Below are 19,011 nucleotides of genomic sequence, written 5' to 3' on the forward strand. Positions count from 1 at the left end.
AAAATATTCAAATTATAGCACACAGACCTTGCTCTCAGGGTTTATGATTGGATTTAAATGCAGCTGAGTATGTTCAGTTCATTATTTCTAGCAAAGAAATAAATAGAAAATATTCAGAATAATTTTCTCAGGAATGTTTAAAGCTTATATAAGTAGCTCACTCTCCCATTCTTTCTCTCTCTCTAAAATGTTATTTATATAATACATATCACTTAATGACATATTTTATTATTATAACATCCTTTAAAATGACCATTGGCATGCCCATAGGAGTGACATTATACAATCACTTTGAAAAAGTCTTTGACATTATATATCAGGGCAAAGAATACTGCTACCTTATGAAACAGCAGTTCTACTTAATATGTAGCTGTGAGAAATAAGTTCATATGTTCACCAAAAGACTATTCAATAATGTTCATAGCAGCTTTATTTAAAGAAGCCCCAAACTGAAAACAACTCAAATGACTGCTCACAGGAAAATGGCTAAGTACATCATAGCATAATTCATAGAGTAGATCAAGGCATTTTACTGAATGTAGGTTGTATCTTACAAAAAAGTTTAAAAAATTCACTAAGCACAATGCAATGTATATTAAAGTAAAGCACTTGATAGTTCTTTCTATAAACCTGAGGCCATGTGAATATATATGATGGTCTAGCCCAATCTATGGAGTCAGAACCAGATCTGAATTTGGTTCTTGACTTGGTCAATATCACTCATTCTAAATATGATCTTAGGCTAATTGGCTGACTCCAGCTTTGGTAACAGAGGCCTTATTTTCATTTTGTTTCGTTCATTTTATCTTGTATTTGGATTAAATAATAATAACATTTATTATCTCATACAGTTTCTGTGGATCAGGGACATGGGCAAAGCTGGGCTGGGTGATCCTGACTCAGGTTCTCTCAAGGAATGCAGTCAAGACATCAGTTGGCGCAGCAGTCAGCTGAAGGCTTGACTGGGGCTGGAGGTCTGCTTCTAAGGTGACTCACTCACAAGGTTGGCGAGTTGGTGCTGTTGTTGGCAGGAGGTCTCAGGTCCTGGGCAGGTAAACATCTCCAAGGAGCTGTTTGAACATCCCTGCAACATGCGACTGGCTTCTCCCAGAGTGAGTCATCCAAGAGAGCGAGGAGGACACCAGTGTCTTTCCTGTTGGTCACAGAGGTCAGCCCTATCAGTGTGAGAGCAAAGAAACTACATTGTACGCACATTATTATCAGCATGCTAGAGGCTAGAGCAACAGACAGGCATGTTAAGATGTCTGGATGTCTGCTAAATAAACAAAAGAGTTAGCATGTTAAAATGATGCATAACTGTAATATTTAACAAAAGTTCTTCTCATTTAAGTTAAAAATGAAAAAAAGGAGTAAACAATGAGTTATAGGAATGGGATACAGACTATTGTCTGGATTTGCCTAAAGGTAAAATGCACTACCTTTCTCCATCTCTAGTATTCAATCAGAGAAAGGAATAGCTTAACATGTCATCACGTAATCAATGCTTTTAAAATGAAAACTGACAAAACCAGATGAGTTACTTTTGTAATTACCCTTTATTTTCTAAGCCAAGGATGGATTTCCATTCCTTATATTTTTCTTATTGTTGAAAAATAACACATTCTCTGTTAGTGAGACTACTCACTGGTGAAAAAGATTTTTACTTTTCTGGGTTGCACACAAGTTGTACTTAAGGCTAATTGGAGTTTATTGGTTCTGTTGACTCACCACTGAAAGGAGTCTTATAAAAATCTATGCTTACTATGTCCCGCTGTCTGTCAGTCATGTGTTGGGCAGACATCTTCCTCTGATGAAGTACTCTTGACTTTAAATCAATCTATATTTCAAGACAGTGGGATTGCTTGCTGGTTAAAAGGATGAGATCATTTAATCAGTGATGAGAAAATAAATTTTGTGAATCTGGGCTTTGGTAAATGGACTTCTTGGATAATTTATTTAGGATTTGCTATTGCTATTTTATTGTATTTCCAATATGATGAGATGGAGTCTAAGTTATTACAGTCTTAGTACTAAATTGAAACTGAAACCATGGTGGATGTGGCACCTTTTCTATGACTTGTACATTACATGATACTGAAGCCCCTGATGATATAACAGACATTCAGAAAGGCTAATTATTTGTCACTGAATGTCATTGAGGGATGTGTGTCAGTGACACCTATACTCACATTTGCCTTACCATTAAGGGCAAGTTCAATTCAGGAACGTTTAAAGGAGCTGGCTTGCATAGATCTGAGTTGTACACAGGGGCATCATAGACGACTATATTTTACTGGACTATTGGATCTGGATCAGTAAAATTGCTTTCAGTCTCTGACTGCAAATCTCCATATAAGATTCCCCAGTTATCAATAAAATATGTGACTTCTGCAGAGGGGTGGCTTACAAACAATCTAACAAGTAGAATTGGATTGAATAGGCACTTATAAACTGGGCTAGGTGAGATCTGGAAAAATGTGTTCGTTATTAATTAGTATGATAATCTCACATCTTGTTAACATCTGGCTTCCCTGGTGACTCAGTTCAGTTCAGTCACTAAGTCATGTCAAACTCTTTGCAGCCCCATGGATTGCAGCACATCAGGCTCCCCTGTCCATCACCAACTCCCGGAGCTTACTCAAACTCATGTCCATTGAGTCGGTGACGCTATCCAACCATCTCCTCCTCTGTCATCCCCTTCTCCTCCTGCCTTCAATCTTTTTCAGCATCAGGGTCTCAGTGTCTTTTCCAATGAGTCAGTTCTTCACCTCAGGTGGCCAAAGTATTGGAGTTTCACCTGCAGCATCAGTCCCTCAAATGAATATTCAGGAGTGATTTCCTTTAGGATGGACTGGTTGGATCTCCTTGCAGGCCAAGGGACTCTTAAGAGTCTTCTCCAACAGCACAGTTTAAAAGCATAAATTTTTCAGTGCCCAGCTTTCTTTATAGTCCAACTCTCACATCCATACATGACTACTGGAAAAACCATAGCTTTGACTAGACAGACCTTAATCGGCAAAGTAATGTCTCTGCTTTTTAATATGCTGTCTATGTTGGTCATAGCTCTCCTCCCAAGGAGCAAGCATCTTTTAATTTCATTCTGCAATCACCATCTGATTTTGGAGCCCCCTAAAATAAAGTCTTTCCTTTTCTCCTTTGCTTTTCACCTCTCTTCTTTTCACAGCTACTTGTAAGGCCTCCCCAGACAGCCATTTTGCTTTTTTTTCATTTCTTGTCCATGGGGATGGTCTTGATCCCTGTCTCCTGTACAATGTCACAAACCTCAGTCCATAGTTCATCAGGCACTCTATCTATCAGATCTAGGCCCTTAAATCTATTTCTCACTTCCACCGTATAATCATAAGGGATTTGATTTAGGTCATACTTGAATGGTCTAGTGGTTTTCCCTACTTTCTTCAGTTTGAGTCTGAATTTGGTAATAAGGAATTCATGATATGAGGAACTAAAAAGCCTCTTGATGAAAGTGAAAGTGGAGAGTGAAAAAGTTGGCCTAAAGCTCAACATTCAGAAAACGAAGATCATGGCATCCTGTCCCATCACTTCATGGGAAATAGATGGGAAACAGTGGAAATAGTGTCAGACTTTATTTTTTTGGGCTCCAAAATCACTTCAGATGGTGATTGCAGCCATGAAATTAAAAGACACTTGCTCCTTGGAAGAAAAGTTATGACCAACCTAGATAGCATATTCAAAAGCAGAGACATTGCTTTGCCGACTAAGGTCCGTCTAGTCAAGGCTATGGTTTTCCTGTGGTCATGTATGGATGTGAGAGTTGGACTGTGAAGAAGGATGAGTGCCAAAGAATTGATGCTTTTGAACTGTGGTGTTGGAGAAGATTCTTGAGAGTCCCTTGGACTGCATGGAGATCCAACCAGTCCATTCTGAAGGAGATCAGCCCTGGGATTTCTTTGGAAGGAATGATGCTAAAGCTGAAGCTCCAGTACTTTGGCCACCTCATGCGAAGTGTTGACTCATTGGAAAGACTCTGATGCTGGGAGGGATTGGGGGCAGGAGGAGAAGGGGATGACAGAGGATGAGATGGCTGGATGGCATCACGGACTCGATGGACGTGAGTCTGAGTGAACTCCGGGAGTTGGTGATGGACAGGGAGGCCTGGTGTGCTGCGATTCATGGGGTCACAAAGAATTGGAGACGACTGAGTGACTGAACTGAACTGAACTGAAAATAATGTCTGTCACTGTTTCCCCATCTGTTTACCATGAAGTGATGGGACTGGATGCCATGATCTTCGTTTTCTGAATGTTGAGTTTTAAGCAAATGTTTTCACTCTCCTCTTTCACTTTCATCAAGAGTCTCTTTAATTCCTCTTTGCTTTCTGCCATAAGGGTGGTGTTATCTGTGTATCTGAAGTTATTGATATTTCTCCCGGCAATCTTGATTCCAGCTTGTGCTTCTTCCAGTCCAGCATTTCTCATGATGTACTCTGCATAGAAGTGAAATAAACAGGGTGACAATATACAACCTTGACATACTCCTTTATTGATTTGGGACCAGTTCCATGTCCAGTTCTAATTGTTGCTTCCTGACCGGCATACAGATTTATCAGGAGGCAGGTCAGGTCGTCTGGCATTCCCATCTCTTCAAGAATTTTCCACAGTTTGTTGTGATCCAAACAAAGGCTTTGGCATAGTCAATAAAGCAGAAGCTGATGTTTTTCTGGAACTCTCTTGCTTTTTTGGTGATCCATTGGATGTTGGCCATTTGATCTCTGGTTCCTTTGTCTTTTCTAAATCCAGCTTAAACATCTGGAATTTCTTGGTTCATGAACTGTTAAAGCCTGGCTTGGAGAATTTTTGAGCATTACTTTGCTAGCGTGTGAGATGAATGCAATTGTGCAGTAGTTTGAGCATCCTTTGGTATTGCTTTTCTTTGGGATTGGAATGAAAACTGACCTTTTCCGGTCCTGTGGCTCAGCAGTAGAGAATATGTCTGCCAATTCAGGAGACACTGGAGACACAGGTTTGATCCCGGGGTTGAGAAGATACCCTGAAGGAGGAAATGACAACCCCTTCTTCTATTTTTGCCAGGAAGATCAAATGGACAGAGGAGTCTGGCAGGCTATAGTCCATGGGGTCACCAAGAGTCAGACATGCACACATAGAAAGGAGTAGCTGGACATATCTAATTGTCCTGGTCAGACTCAAAAGATGGACAGTTTTTCTGTTCCTGACTATGGTAGGATTTTAAATAGAACATGTTTTTATGACCCTGATAAGACTGAATTACTTATACTACTTATCCGTTAGATTTAACAGAAAGCAATTTTTACTGCACCCTAGTGTTTATTTTTTTTATTTTTTAAAATTTAAAATCTTTAATTCTTACATGAGTTCCCAAACATGAACCCCCCCTCCCACCTCCCTCCCCATAACATCTCCCTGGGTCATCCCCATGCACTAGCCCCAAGCATGCTGTATCCTGCATCAGACATAGACTGGCGATTCGATTCTTACATGATAGTATACATGTTAGAATGCCATTCTCCCAAATCATCCCACCCTCTCCCTCTCCCTCTGAGTCCAAAAGCCCGTTATACACATCTGTGTCTTTTTTCCTGTCTTGCATACAGGGTTGTTATTGCCACTTCCTAAATTCCATATATATGTGTTAGTATACTGTATTGGTGTTTTTCTTTCTGGCTTACTTCACTCTGTATAATCGGCTCCAGTTTCATCCATCTCATCAGAACTGATTCAAATGAATTCTTTTTAACGGCTGAGTAATACTCCATTGTGTATATGTACCACAGCTTTCTTATCCATTCATCTGCTGATGGACATCTGGGTTGTTCCATGTCCTGGCTATTATAAGCAGTGCTGCGATGAACATTGGGGTACATGTGTCTCTTTCCATTCTGGTTTCCTTGGTGTGTATGCCCAGTGGTGGGATTGCTGGGTCATAAGGTAGTTCTATTTGCAATTTTTTAAGGAATCTCCACACTGTTCTCCATAATGGCTGTACTAGTTTGCATTCCCACCAACAGTGTAGGAGGGTTCCCTTTTCTCCACACCCTCTCCAGCATTTATTGCTTGCAGATTTTTGGATCGCAGACATTCTGACTGGTGTGAAGTGGTACCTCATTGTGGTTTTGATTTGCATTTCTCTGATAATGAGTGATGTTGAGCATCTTTTCATGTGTTTGTTAGCCATCCGTATGTCTTCTTTAGAGAAATGTCTATTTAGTTCTTTGGCCCATTTTTTGATTGGGTCGTTTATTTTTCTGGAATTGAGCTGCATAAGTTGCTTGTATATAAGTTGGAATGATCTATTGTTCCAGAAAGCATTCCTTTCCTGAATACTCTCTGAACATATTGGGCTAAAATTAACAACTGTTTAGTTTCCTGCACTTGCAAACTTAGATCTTGAGTTCTTTTTCTTTTTTTGTCCTTGCTCCTAAATGTACTTCTTCAAACTAACTTGCTTTATCTAGATTGTTCAACTTACCTGTCGTGAGTATTATCCTCTGACTGATTTTGTTAGCATTTGATTTTCTTGGTCCTTAAAATAACTTCCAAGTTCCAATTTTTATTTCCAATTTCCAGTGGAAATTGGTTCTATGCTTATACATACATCTTTTTAGGACACTATAGAGTAGTTAGTTATTTACCTTTATTTCCCTGGAAGGTTTTGGAAAAATTGTTGGTTGTCAATCAAAGTAGGTTTTTATGTATGGAAACTTTCTTTTACCTGTTTCTCATAGCCAGTGTATGCAAACTTGCAAACTGTATTTGAGCATTTTAGCTACATTTTACTTTTCGATTCCTGTGAATGAGGATATTTTATTGTTCTTGTAGGTGAGCAAATAGGGAAGAAAGATTATTCCTTCAAGAAAATATGAGGATAGCGGGGGCTGAGAAGAGAGAAGTGAGGAGTTATTGTCCAATGGGTACAAAGTTTCTATTTCTGAAAATTGAAGCTTTTCTGCTTTAGTGGTTTTTCCTTGTTTTCCTTTCTGGTTCCCTGAATAGTGGTGGTGGTTATACAACATTTGAATATACTTAATGGTAGTGAATTTACACTTAAAACCAGTCAAAATGATAAATTTTACGTTTACTTTACACTTGAAAAATTGAAGGCCTAAAGAAAAATAAAATGTAATTATTTAAATACATTTTTCCTAATGAGAGGGCTTCCCTGATGGCTCAAGTGGTAAACAATCTGCCTGCAATGCAGGAGACATAGTAGACATGGGTTAGATCCCTGGGTTGGGAAGATCCCCTGGAGGAGGGCATGGCAACCCACTGCAGTGTTCTTGCTGGAAAATCCCATGAACAGAGGAGCCTGGCAGGCTTCAGTCTGTATGGTTGCAAAGAGCTGTTCACGGCTGAGCATGCATGATCACTAATGAGATGTGCTAGATATTAATGAAACCATGGCTATATTGTGATTACTGATAGACATTTTTGATTTCACGTACCATGCCACACTGTTTCCTGTACAATCCTGGAGATTATTAGAATACAGTGCAAAAGACTTGATTATAGAAAAAGGATGAACACAGTACTTGCTTTATTCCCCGCACTTGCATGCTATTTTGAAGTTATGAAGCATTTCCATATACATCAATGCATCTGATCATCAGACAAGCCCTGTGAAGGAGAGCATTATTCTCACTTCACAGATGAGAAGCCAGAGGCTCATGAGAGGTTAAGAGGAAGGCTTTGGTCTAAACCTCAGATTCTGATCTTCAGTTGGAGCTCTTTGTCTAATATCTTATAACTTCTGTTTGGTAAAACAAATCAAAAGAGCAATTCAAATAGGAATATTCCTATGATATAATGTTTAACACATTTTCTTTTCAAATAAAGTTCTTTCTTTTGCAGTTTTAAATCAAATGCATTTCAAATGAGGCTTCGCGTTGTTCTGTATTACCCTGCCCCCTGCCAGGAACAAATCTTGCATCATAATGGCAGGAAGAATTTAATTTATTGATTTATGAGTTCAGTTATATAATACAGCCTAAAGTAATGCTCTAAATTCTCCAAGCCAGGCTTCAGCAATATGTGAACCGTGAACTTCCAGATGTTCAAGCTAGTTTTATAAAAGGCAGAGGAACCGGAGATCAAATTGTCAACATTTGCTGGATCATCAAAAAAGCAGGAGAATTCCAGAAAAACATCTATTTCTGCTTTATTGACTATGCCAAAGCCTTTGACTGTGTGGATCACAATATACTGTGGACAATTCTGAAAGAGATGGGAATACAGACCACCTGACCTGCCTCTTGAGAAACCTATATGCAGGTCAGGAAGCAACAGTTAGAACTGGACATGGAACAACACACTGGTTCCAAATAGGAAAAGGAGTACATCAAGGCTGTATATTGTCACCCTGCTTATTTAACTTCTATGCAGAGTACATCATGAGAAATGTTGGGCTGGAAGAAGCACAAGCTGGAATCAAGATTGCTGAAATATCAATAACCTCAGATATGCAGATGACACCACCCTTACGGCAGAAAGTGAAGAGGAATTAAAAGCTTCTTGATGAAAGTGAAAGAGGAGAGTGAAAAAGTTGGCTTAAAGCTCAACATTCAGAAAATGAAGATCATGGCATCTGGTCCCATCACTTCATGGGAAATAGATGGGGAAACAGTGGAAACAGTGTCAGACGTTTTTTGGGGGGGCTCCAAAATCACTGCAGATGGTGATTGCAGCCATGAAATTAAAAGATGCTTACTCTTTAGAAGCAAAGTTATGACCAACCTAGATAGCATATTCAAAAGCAGAGACATTACTTTGCCAACAAAGGTCTGTCTAGTCAAAGCTATGGTTTTTCCAGTGGTCATGTATGGATGTGAGAGTTGGACTGTAAAGAAAGCTGAGCGCTGAAGAATTGATGGTTTTGAACTGTGGTGTTGGAGAAGACTCTTGAGAGTCCATGAACTGCACGGAGATCCAACCAGTCCATTCTAAAGGAGATCAGTCCTGGGTGTTCATTGGAAGGTCTGATGCTAAAGCTGAAACTCCAGTACTTTGGCCACCTCATGCGAAGAGATGACTCATTGGAAAGACTCTGATGCTGGGAGGGACTGGGGGCAGGAGGAGAAGGGGACGATAGAGGATGAGATGGTTGGATGGCATCACCGACTTGATGGACATGAGTCTGAGTGAACTCTGGGAGTTGGTGATGGACAGGGAGGCCTGGCGTGCTGCAGTTCATGGGGTCACAAAGAGTCAGACATGACTGAGCGACTGAACTGAACTGGACTGACTACAGCATTATTACCACATTTATTCCCCGCTTCTTGTGTTTTCATGTGGAGGAGCTTCAGCTAGACTATCTCTTCTTTTAATAAGTTGTCTTGATTTTACATTAAAATGAGTTTTTAAATGATAAGAAATTTCAACTTTAAGTAGAGATGAAAAGAAATTAATTTAGTAACGTAGTAAAAGATTAATATTTGTCAGAAAATGTGTTATTTTGAAATGTAAGGTTGGTTTAATAGTGAAGTCTAATTTGTCACTTCTCTGCTTAAAGTTCACTTAAGTTGGCTTTTGTCTAGGTGCAGGCAAAGTTTTTTGGGGAGTTCTCATTCTTTCAAATTAAAAGCAATGCTGCAGTGAGTATGTAGATTGACTTTCTCCACTTTCTTTCACTGCTTACCACTGATGAGAAAATGTTTCTTCAGATAAGGGCATCTGAGATAAGTAGATGGTCATGTTGGCAAAGTCCCTTTAGCTTTTTCTTTTTGGATGGACAGGTTTGTGAAGCTGGAGCTCCATTTTCTCTGTGGATCCTATGTGAGCTTTGAGGCAAGTCCTGTTTCTCAGGTGGTGGGGAATGAATCAGTCCTGCTGGGCTGCCAGGCAGGGGTGGTTAATTAGAGTTCACTGTCTCATCAGACTCAGTGGTTCACATCCCTAACCAGCACCTTCTGCTTGCACAGTCTCTGTATCTTCTCATCAGTTAGTGCTAAGCTTCCTAGAGGAAGAAGGATGTGATAGATTAGGTCCTTCAAAACTCAGCAACCTCTGATCCAAGAGGAAAATACCCTTCCCTTCCCAGGGATACATCTAATTCTATTTATATGAAAACTTAATTTTATTTCCATTATTTCCAATATTAATGATACAAATGTCCATCAGCAAGTGTGTAGATAATTGTGATATATCCATACAGTGGACACTAATCAGCATCCAAAAAGAATGAACTACTGAAACAATAGCCAGAGTGGATCTAAAATAATCATGCTGCATGAAAGAAGCCAGACAAGAAAGAGGACTTACAATACGCTTCCATTGCTATAGAATTATATGAAATTCAAACTTATTTGTAGTGACAGAAGACATATCAGTGGTGCCTGAGAATGCGGATGGGATTGGGATCGTGAATGGTGTCAGGAACAGATTGCAGGGAACGTAAGGAAACTTTTGAGGCTGATGCACATGTTCATTGCTTTGTCAGTGGAGTTGGTTTCACAGGTATATACATGTGTCAAAACTTATTAGATTGTAAACTTTATGTTTGATTTATTATATATCAATTTACCTCGATAAAGCTATTAAAATAGCAAAAACCCAGGACTTCCCTGGCTGTCTAGTCATTAAGACACCAAGCTTCTGCTACACAGAGCATAAGTTTGATCCCTGGTCAGGGACTAAGATCTCGCATGCTGTGCTGTGTGGCCAAAACAATAAACAGACAACTGCAGCCAAACAAAGCAAAAACAAAATAAGAAACAAACAAGCAAGCTAAAAACAACTCAGCATCCTCAGACCTGGAGATGCAAATATCCGTATCTTTTCAGGAATACATCTAATTTTATCTATAACAAAGCTTTAATTAATTTCAGTATTTTGTGCTAAATGTTATGACAGTATTATTGACCTAATAAAATCCATCTCATTACTTTTTATTATAGGATAAATATGATACTGTTCCCTCTCTTTAATGTTTTTCAGGAGAATGCTTATCTTAAAGCACATTTTGTGGAGGTTCTTCTATTTATATTCTGTTAGCTGCTCTATAAAATATAAGCAGTCAGGCTTAGTGTGTATATTATATGATGGCCTTGGAAGAATCTGAAAATATTGCAACATTCCTACAGTATAACAGCTTAATAGCATTTCAACTGTACAGAATTTTCCACATAATTTGAGACACTAGTTTCCTAGATAATTGAAAAGCACATCACATTTTTATAATTTATATACATGACTGTATAATGCAAACCTTAATGATTCTTCTTAAGGAAAAATTCTTTATTCATTTATGAATGTGATTAATAGAATGTATAATCTGATTAATCATAGATGAGATAATAGGCCCATTTGAAGAATTTCCATGAACAGAAAAGACCCACAGTTAAGTTTTTTCCAGAGTGAGAGATCCAACGACATTTGAACTGTAAGATTATAAACTGCTAGAACTGGAAAGAGTATAAGGAGCAACACACATGTTTTTTCTTACCTCTCAAATGCTGGGAAAGCAAGCAAGCAAGCAGAGTTCATTTCCCGGATCCAAGAAGTTCAAGAGCGGTATCCAAGGGAGTGTGACTCCCGGACAGTCCTGGATGAGAAGCAGAAATCCTGCTCCAGCCCGCCTTTACCACAGGCCAGGTGTTTCGTTGCCTCTTAGTTAAAATAGTGAAGTGTAAACTTCAGCATAGTGTTGCCCTTAAAACAGTTCATAAACAAATATTCATCTTACATTTCATCCCATTTTAGGGAGAAAGAAGACAATTAAACTCCATTGTCAAGTAACAAAAACACCCTGAAAACAAAAACGTTTTCTCAGAAATACATTTACATACATTTGCATGCATATAGAGATTTTAGAATACTATGTTCTTTATTCCTCCCTTAATTTTCTTTTTTGTTGAAGTAACCCATGATTAATCAACTTTTACGCCTTTTCCTTCATAGAATCTGTCTGTCCAACACGAATTCCTGTGGCAGCACGTGATGAGAAGGGGTTTGATATTCTTTTAGGCTTGGGTATAAAGAAAAAGGCTAAGAAGAGAATTCAGCTTTCACCAACAAAGATTAAAGGATATGAAATAACATCAAAAGTTGATTTATCAGAATTCACAAGGTAAATGTTATATGTATTTTTCTATTTTATTTTATTATTTTTGTGTGTGTTAGTTACTCAGTTACGTCCAATTCTTTGTGACCCTGTGAACTGTAGCCCACCAGTCTCCTCTGTCCATGGTATTCTTCAGGTAAGAATACTGGGGTGCCAGTACCATACTGTCTTAATGACTGTGGCTTTGTAGTAGAGCCTGAAGTCAGGCAAGTTGATTCCTCCAGTTCCATTCTTCTTTCTCAAGATTGCTTTTGGCTATTTGAGGTTTTTAGTATTTCCATAAAAATCTTGAAATTATTTTTTCTAGTTCTGTGAAAAATGCCGCTGGTAGCTTGATAGGGATTGCATTGAATCTGTAGATTGCTTTGGGTAGTATACTCATTTTCACTATATTGATTCTTCCAATCCATGAACATGGTATATTTCTCCATCTACTAGTGTCCTCTTTGATTTCTTTCATCAGTGTTTTATAGTTTTCAATATATAGGTCTTTAGTTTCTTTAGGCCCAGAGATAAATCCACACACCTATGGACACCTTATCTTCAACAAAGGAGGCAAGAATATACAATGGAGTAAAGGCAATCTCTTTAACAAGTGGTGCTGGGAAAACTGGTCAACCACTTGTAAAAGAATGAAACTAGATCACTTTCTAACACCACACACAAAAATAAACTCAAAATGGATTAAAGATCTAAATGTAAGACCAGAAACTATAAAACTCCTAGAGGAGAACATAGGCAAAACACTCTCTGACATAAATCACAGCAGGATCCTCTATGACCCACCTCCCAGAATACTGGAAATAAAAGCAAAAATAAACAAATGGGATCTAATTAAAATTAAAAGCTTCTACATAACAAAGGAAACTATAAGTAAGGTGAAAAGACAGCCTTCTGAATGGGAGAAAATAATACCAAATGAAGCAACTGACAAACAACTAATCTCAAAAATATACAAGCAACTTATACAGCTCAACTCCAGAAAAATAAATGACCCAATCAAAAATGGGACAAAGAACTAAATAGGCATTTCTCCAAAGAAGACATACGGATGGCTAAGAAACACATGAAAAGATGCTCAACATCACTCATTATCAGAAAAATGCAAATCAAGACCACAATGAGGTACCATTTCACACCAGTCAGAATGGCTGCGATCCAAAAGTCTACAAGCAATAAATGCGGGAGAGGATGTGGAGAAAAGGGAACCCTCTTACACTGTTGATGGGAATGCAAACTAGTACAGCCACTATGGAAAACAGTGTGGAGATTCCTTTAAAAAATTGCAAATAGAGCTGCCTTTTGACCCAGCAATCCCACTGCTGGGCATATACACCGAGGAAACCAGAACTGAAAGAGACACGGGTACCCCAATGTTCATTGCAGCACTGTTTATAATAGCCAGGACATGGAAACAACCTAGATGTCCATCAGCAGATGAATGGATAAGAAAGCTGTGGTACATATACACAATGGAGTATCACTCAACCATTAAAAAGAATATATTTGAGTCAGTTCTAATGAGATGGATGAAACTGGAGCTGATTATACAGAATGAAATAAGCCAGAAAGAAAAACACCAATACAGTATACTAACACATATACACAGAATTTAGAAAGATGATAATGATGATCCTGTATGTGAGACAGCAAAAGAGACACAGATGTATAGAACGGACTTTGGACTCTGAGGGAGAGGGAGAGGGTGGGATGATTTGGGAGAATGGCATTGAAACATGTATACTATCATGTAAGAAATGAAGTGCCAGTCTATGTTCGATACAGGATACAGGATGCTTGGGGCTGGTGCATGGGGATGATCCAGAGAGATGATATGGGGTGTGAGGTGGGAGGGGGATTCAGGATTGGGAGCTTGTAAACACCCGTGGTGGATTCATGTCAATGTATGGCAAAACCAATACAGTATTGTAAAGTAAAATAAAGTAAAACACAGACACACGCACACACACACACACACACACACACACACACACATACACACACACACACACAAAGAATACTGGGGTGGATTGCCATTTACTTCTCCAGGGCATCTTCCCTACCCATGGATTGAACCCGGGTCTACCTCACTTCAGGCAGATTCTTTACCGTCTGAATCACCAGGGAAGCATAGTTGCTTTACAATGTGCTAGTTTCTGCTGTACAGTAAAGTGAATCAGCTATATGTATACAGATATCCCCTCCCTTTTGAACCTCTCTCGCATCCCCCCATAATGTTGTATGTTGATATAGTTTTTTCTTGATAAATCTGTAGACATGTTGAGAATTCTTTAAGCTTATACACAGTCTTCTTTTTCCAGTAATGTTTTCCCAGAAGGTCTTCCTCCATCATACGTATTTGTCTCCACTCAGAGATTTAAGGTCAAGAAAATGTGGGATTTATGGAGAATTTTAACCATTGATGGAAGGCCACAAATAGCAGTTACCTTAAATGGAGTGGATAAAACGTTATTATTTACAACAACCAGCATCATTAATGGCTCACAAGTGGTCACCTTTGCTGATCCTCGAGTTAAGGTAAAGATGCCTAGGTATGACTGTGTTATTCATGGGGAATTAGCATCAAGTTGATGTGTTTTGGGAGAGGAGAGCCATAATTTAACATGACTGAAAAGATATTGATTTCCTAATGTAATTTTGCTTACTGAATAAAAGCAGCAAAGGAAGACAATTATTATTTCTTTAAATTATTGGAGTATAGTTGATTTACAGTGTTGTATTAATTTCTGGTATACAGCAGAATGATTCATTTATACATATATGTTATTCGTTTTCATATTCTTGTCCATTATGGTTTCTCACAGGATATTGAATATAACACTCTCTGCTGTACAGTGGAAAGGACCTTGTCATTTGTCCATTGCATATGTAACAGTCTGCAGCTACTAATCCCAGACTCATAATCCACCCCCCACCCCTTCCTTCTTGCCAGCGATAGTTTTGTCCTCTATGTCTGTGAGTCTGTTTCCGTTTCTTAAATCAGTTCGTCTGTGTCCTATTTTAGATTCCAGATATCAGGGATATCACACTGTGTTTGTCTTTCTCTTTCTGGCTTGCTTCAGTTAGTATGATGATCTAACCCATGTTGCTGCAGATGGCATTACTTCATTCTTTTTATATATATAAAACATACATAAATGTATATAACATCTTTGTGCATTCATCTGTTGATGGACATTTAAGTTGTTTCTATGTCTTGGCTATTGTAAATAGTGCTTCTATGAACATAGGGATGCATGTATCTTTTTGAAGTATAGTTTTGTCTGAAGTATAGTATATTGTCTGGATATATAACCAGGAGTGGATCATATGGCAACTCAATTTTAGTGAAAATATGTCTTAATTCGTGTGAGATTATGAGGTGGGGAAAATTATATTTTCAGTACTTGTTTCTAAGTGCCAGGAATATTTAATTATAATAACCACCCAAGGAAGGAGCTATTGCTCTCCTTTTACAGAAAAAAAATGTTCAAGTATATTAAGTTCTCTCTCTCTCTCTCTCTCTTTTTTTTTTTTTTATTAAGTTCTCTCTTAACTAGCATGGCTAGTTAAGTTGTGACATCAGGAATTTAATTTAGGTCTGGTCAGTTTCAAAGTCCATGTTGGTCTGCTTTATACTGCTATGTCCTACAGGGTAATGAAGTAAAGTCATATTTGTCAGAACATTAAATACAGGTAGATAATGATATAGAATTTGCATTTATTAGGGGGACAGTTTATATCCCCCAAAGAAACATATATTTAATAAAATATATAAACTAAAAGTAAAAGTGTATTTTCCAAGTCAAATGTGTTCAGAATACAGATATCATGATAAAAGCAATTACATTTTGATTATTATAACAATCTGAAAGTGAAAGTGAAGTCGCTCAGTCGTGTCCGACTCTTTGTGACCTCATGGACTGTAGCCTACCAGGCTCCTCTGTCCATGGGATTTTCCAGGCAATAGTACTGGAGTGGATTGCGTCTGATAGCATGTTATATAATTTAGGAAATATAAAAGGCTGTACATGGAACTATGCATTTTTGCAATTTCTTCATTTGGTGAGAAGAATAAACTTAAAACGTTGTCTGCCATTTTCATTAAAGACGATGTGCTGGTTTCTGTAAGAAGTGACAAATGAATATGGCATGTTTCTCACCTAAACGAACTTATTTATAATGTGATATTCAGTGCTTCTGGTATCCCATAGAAGTGCAAAATGTGGAATGTGGAAGAAAAAGTGGATCCCAATACAAAATGTGGGCAAGTCTTCATAAATGAGTTGGCTTCTGGAATGGGCTTTGCAAGATGTATAGGATTTTGATAGAGAGACAGGACACGGAAATCTTGGTTCATTTCTAAGGAGTCACGTGTAGTAAAGTGCAGGGTTTTCATTTAGAGCATAGAATGTAGCGTCCCCTGTGTTTTGAGTATAAGATACTCATGCACACAAAAAGTGAGCCAGGTATAAGTTCAAACTTGTATCTTATATGTAAACACGGACCTGGGAACTGGACACACGGTTTTGCGTTTTGTTCACTCAGTGATGGAATTCCATCAAAAAGTCTTGATCACTGTCCTGTCAGGATCTAAGCAGCTCTCTCTTCTGCTCCTTTTCCTTCTTTCATAAAGAATACCTTTGATTCTTCCCTGGAACTGGGCTTTGTCCTAGGAATACAGAAATTATTAAGATGGGGGCATGAGATTAATTCTAGTAGAGGGAAGAAGGTTGGCTTGGAGAGGGAAGGGACAGGGATTGAGATGGGTTTAAAAATTATTCAAACAAAGCAAGATACCTATGAGCCTAAATTATGACAATGAGAAGGGCAATGGAGAAGTGAATCTGAGTTGTGCCTTAAACACATCCTTGCTGGAATTTTGCATCTACCTGTTATGGCAACTGAGGTAAGGAGAAGAAGGTAAGGGTGCTTGCTGTGGTTTAAAAACTGAGGATATTATTAATATCATTTCGTGGAGATCAGGAGAAGAAGATTTGGGGGAGACTGTCAAAGTGGACGGACTAGTTACATGATACACAGATGCCATGAAGTACGTAGGGTGAGAAGATAAAAGAAGCCACTTGAATTGGACTTTAGGAACTTATCTGTGACCTTGAGGGAGTTTTTTCCACAAATACTTTGGTCCAGCTACTTTGGAATGTGCGATGGAAACTCATGTAGGGATTAATAAAGTGATTGGTGGGTGTTGGCCTTTGGGACCCAGCTTGGGTCAGGATGAGTTAGAATATGATACAGCCAATCTGTGTGGTATGGATTTATGGTTGATGACTAAAGAATAGAGACAAAGAAAATACAAGATTGTTAGGAATTCTCTTTACGAATCTCCTGTATTCTCTTCCTATAGACATTATTTGATGAAGGCTGGCATCAGATTCGTCTCTTAGTAACAGAACAAGATGTAACTCTGTATATTGATGATCAACAAATAGAAAATAAGCCATTACATCCAGTGTTAGGGATCTTCATCAGTGGGCAAACCCAAATTGGAAAATACTCTGGGAAAGAAGAAACTGTTCAGGTGAGTAAAAATGATTTGCTTTCTGCATCCTATAAAATGGAGCTTTAGTGATAGTATTTATCGCATATAATTGTATTTAACTTAATTCCTTTAAGGGACTTAATCAAAAAGTGGTCAGTTCATTAGTGAAATTGTATGTTTGTGTGTATGTATGAAAATGAAAAATCAGACTTAATAAAATAATTCTTAGAAATATGTTCTCCTGAGTGCATGGTAGAATTCTATGTTTTTATGAAACATTAATTTCATATTTCTCAGGAGAAACCTCGATTATATCATGAATTTGGGAAAGACAATATGAGTAAAATTGTGAGTGGCAGTTATAAAAGTTTTTTTGCAGCTGTGAGGATAAAATTAGATTAATGTATGTCAGGATTTTCATAAGCAAAACTGTGACAGTTTTGGTATTCTTTTAAACTAGCATATCTATTATGGTTTGAGAGGTGTATATTTCAAGCCGTGTCTTGAAAAATCCGTTATTTGAAAAGGTATGTTTTTCTCACCCTGTTTCTATTAAGAGAAGATGGTGTCATATTCAGATGTGTGATTATGGTCTCTGTGTATTAATGTCAAATTGTAGTAAATATTTAAATAGTAATAAGTGCTGGGTTTACTCATCACACAGCTCTCTGTGCCAACAACTAAACCTTGGAAACCAAAGATGGTTTCTTGAGCCTCCTCTGTGTGATCAGGAACGTGGAGAGATGTAGGGTGGACACAGAAAGCCTGGGGAAGCTTTTCAGTGGCCCAGGAAATGCTTTCTAGAGGAGCTCTTAATACAAGGATACTACATAAGTACCACTGTGTTTCCCAAGGAAACCAGAGACTTGTGTTTGGTGCTAGGAAAGTTTTCCTTGGAAGTTAGATTGCATCACACCTTTATGCTATATGTCAAGAATTCAAATTTTGTCTTTTTATTATTGACTGTATTTTATTGTTATCAAAGATAAGTGCTTTGATCTGTGTCACATTATTGCTGACTACAGTGACTGCTTCTGTGCATCTGAGTTGCTTTTTATAAAGCAATTTGTTTGGGCCTCAACTTTAACTTGACTGGTTTTGTTGTTTCCAGTTTGATGTCCAAAAGCTACGAATCTACTGTGACCCAGAGCAGAACAACCGGGAGACAGCGTGTGAAATACCTGGATTTGTGAGTAGGATGGATTATTTTTTTCCACCAGGTGTTGCTTCAGTACTTTCAAAGCAATAAATAGAATGCAGATAGCATGTGAGCTTGAATTTAACTTACAGAGTTAATCTGTTTCTTCATTTTCAGTGCAAGTAAAATGATATTGATTAAAACATATTTTGAGGTTCACAATTAAAATTATGTTATTATGTATTAATGTACAAGTGTAAATGGAAGAGCACAGGGAACATTTTTTCATCATCTTGGG

At 38.1% G+C, this 19,011-nt stretch overlaps 1 protein-coding gene across 1 annotated transcript in view; it reads left to right on the plus strand.

The window, feature by feature from the left end:
• Positions 1-19,011, plus strand: part of COL21A1 (collagen type XXI alpha 1 chain) — a 243,345-nt gene that overhangs the window by 94,256 nt on the left and 130,078 nt on the right. The window contains exons 4-7 of the mRNA XM_060403571.1: positions 11,910-12,078; positions 14,394-14,610; positions 17,441-17,614; positions 18,687-18,764. Of these exons, the coding sequence (XP_060259554.1) occupies positions 11,910-12,078; positions 14,394-14,610; positions 17,441-17,614; positions 18,687-18,764 (638 nt within the window). The remainder of the gene's footprint in view (positions 1-11,909; positions 12,079-14,393; positions 14,611-17,440; positions 17,615-18,686; positions 18,765-19,011) is intronic.

This window comes from Ovis aries, chromosome 20, assembly GCF_016772045.2.
Source record: "Ovis aries strain OAR_USU_Benz2616 breed Rambouillet chromosome 20, ARS-UI_Ramb_v3.0, whole genome shotgun sequence".
Lineage (NCBI taxonomy): Eukaryota > Metazoa > Chordata > Mammalia > Artiodactyla > Bovidae > Ovis > Ovis aries.